Here is a 2,045-nt window from a genome sequence, read left to right as displayed (position 1 = left end):
AGTCTTGAGATTGATGAAAGAGGGGGAGGTGGGGGGAGAAAGAGAGAGAGAGAGAGAGAGAGAGAGAGAGAGAGAGAGAGAGAGAAAGAGAGATCTAAAGAAAGAGAGAGGGGGTGGGGATAATACTAATATTGAGTTTGAAATCCCTGATTTAATTATTTTACCTTTTATTCTGTCAGCTAGAAGAAAGTGAGATACAAACATGCACTCGACAATGAACCGATGTCTTTCCCCTGGAGGGGCGCTGAAACTAACGATAAAATCTCATATCTAGGTAAACGACAATGAACTTCTCAACCAAATTTTGTAAGAAGCGTACTTATCAGACGTACATCTAAGACAAACTTCCACTCCTCCCAACCACCGTTTTTGACTCCGTAGCAGTACACAGTCGGCTTCAGGCTGGGCTCAATTCTGTCAGAGAAAACAAAGCGAAAGAATGAATAAAATAAGAAAACAAAATAATATGTTTAAAAGTCAAGTAAACGTGGACAAATTATTGTGTCACAATCTGTGCGAGTTAACGTTAGAGTTTCACGGCACTTTCAATACAAACAGACCTTATAAGTGCCAAAGATTAGAGGTGTCACATGAGAATTATGTATGAAACAAAGAAGGAGAGATATAGGCGATAGATGTTTGATAGGAAAGCAGGCGCAAATCACACCAGAGCACCCACCAACCACCCTTACAGAATCCGAGCCACAGCTCTAAACACTGTTGAACCTGCTCTAACGTCCACCTGGCAAAGACAATCACCTTTTTGTTTTATTTTGTTTTGATACGTGTTTTACGGTGCTCGCAACTGCATAAAGTCATGTGAGCGCGCGGGACCCATTACACATTTTCACTTTGGTAGTACCTATTTTTGAATTTTGCCGGGTGGTGGCCGAAGACTATTCTTATCGATTTTGGACCACCAAGTGATCTTTAGCGAGCACAACATGGACAAGGGACCTTCTCGATTTTTCGACCTTATCCGAGGGGTGTGGCTGAAAGACAGCAGTAAGGAGGTGCCAAGGAGTAGCAGAAGTAAGGCTGCAGAAAGAGTCAGGAACCCAGAAGAAGGGGTAAAGGGGGAGGGGGTTGGGGCAGAAAGTGGAGACGAAAGCAGACGACATAACATAGAGTGCAGGAAAAGAGGTGAAAGGGGAAAATTTTACCATCGCTGTCCAGTTTCTAACACGGGACAGCGTAACCTCTAGGCTACGAGAGCCCCCCCTCCCACCCCCACCCCCACAATCACTGTACAAACTGCCACTTCCCACTTCTCCATTGAGGTTCTTCTGTATAATAACTACAGCATTGTTCAAGACATCCACTTGTCTAAAGAAACCTGTGTCCTCAATTGGTCGCTTTAAAGGACAAGCCGGTTAACCCAGGTTTCGGGGTTTTCCAGAAATCTTGACCTACACCAAAAGTGGGCATTGCCCTACCTATAGGAGAAATTTGGTGTCATTGGTGTGTATATTTGTTTGGTAATAGAGAAAACTCTCCTGCCTTCTCTTTTAAAGAAACTGAACAGCAATTTTCGGGATAGCCTCCTCGTGCTTAAAATGACCAATTGTCGAAGAGAAAAGTGACCCACGTAAACAGCTGGCCATCACAGGCAGGACTGGTCAAATTGAAAAATAAACAAAACCCTACTATTCTCAGATTCCAAAGAAATGTATCAGACATGGAAGACCAAGTGCCATGATAAAACAAACAAAAGGGTCGCCACCACTCAGCGAACGAGGGACACTCCTGTCACAAGTTTATCTTGACGTCAAATTGTTAAGGACTTGGTAAACAGCGACTGCTCATCTTATGATTTGTGTATGAGTTGTGGGCAGGGCTCTCTTAGATCTCTCTAAGAAAGGCTATGTTATGACTGATCACAGACCCTCACCAGCTGTCAGCTGAAGACTTGTTACCGATCTGTCAACTGGTCAACTTGTGTAAACAGTGGAAGGGACTAATAATAACGACAGGTAAATGGATTATAACGGCTCGTCCCCAGTGTCAGAGCCAATAATACATTACATGTTTTATAATTAAAGTAT

At 43.3% G+C, this 2,045-nt stretch overlaps 1 protein-coding gene across 1 annotated transcript in view; it reads right to left on the bottom strand.

Moving 5' to 3' along the window:
• The window catches only part of LOC101856583 (aminopeptidase N), a gene marked incomplete at its 3' end in the record, with an annotated part of 43,582 nt that overhangs the window by 296 nt on the left and 41,241 nt on the right, over nucleotides 1-2,045 (bottom strand). The window contains 1 exon segment of the mRNA XM_013084428.2: nucleotides 333-414. Within this exon segment, the coding sequence (XP_012939882.1) occupies nucleotides 333-414 (82 nt within the window).

The sequence above is a fragment of the Aplysia californica genome, unplaced genomic scaffold, assembly GCF_000002075.1.
Source record: "Aplysia californica isolate F4 #8 unplaced genomic scaffold, AplCal3.0 scaffold00292, whole genome shotgun sequence".
Taxonomy (NCBI): Eukaryota; Metazoa; Mollusca; class Gastropoda; order Aplysiida; family Aplysiidae; genus Aplysia; species Aplysia californica.
This window is presented reverse-complemented; position numbering and strand designations above follow the sequence as displayed.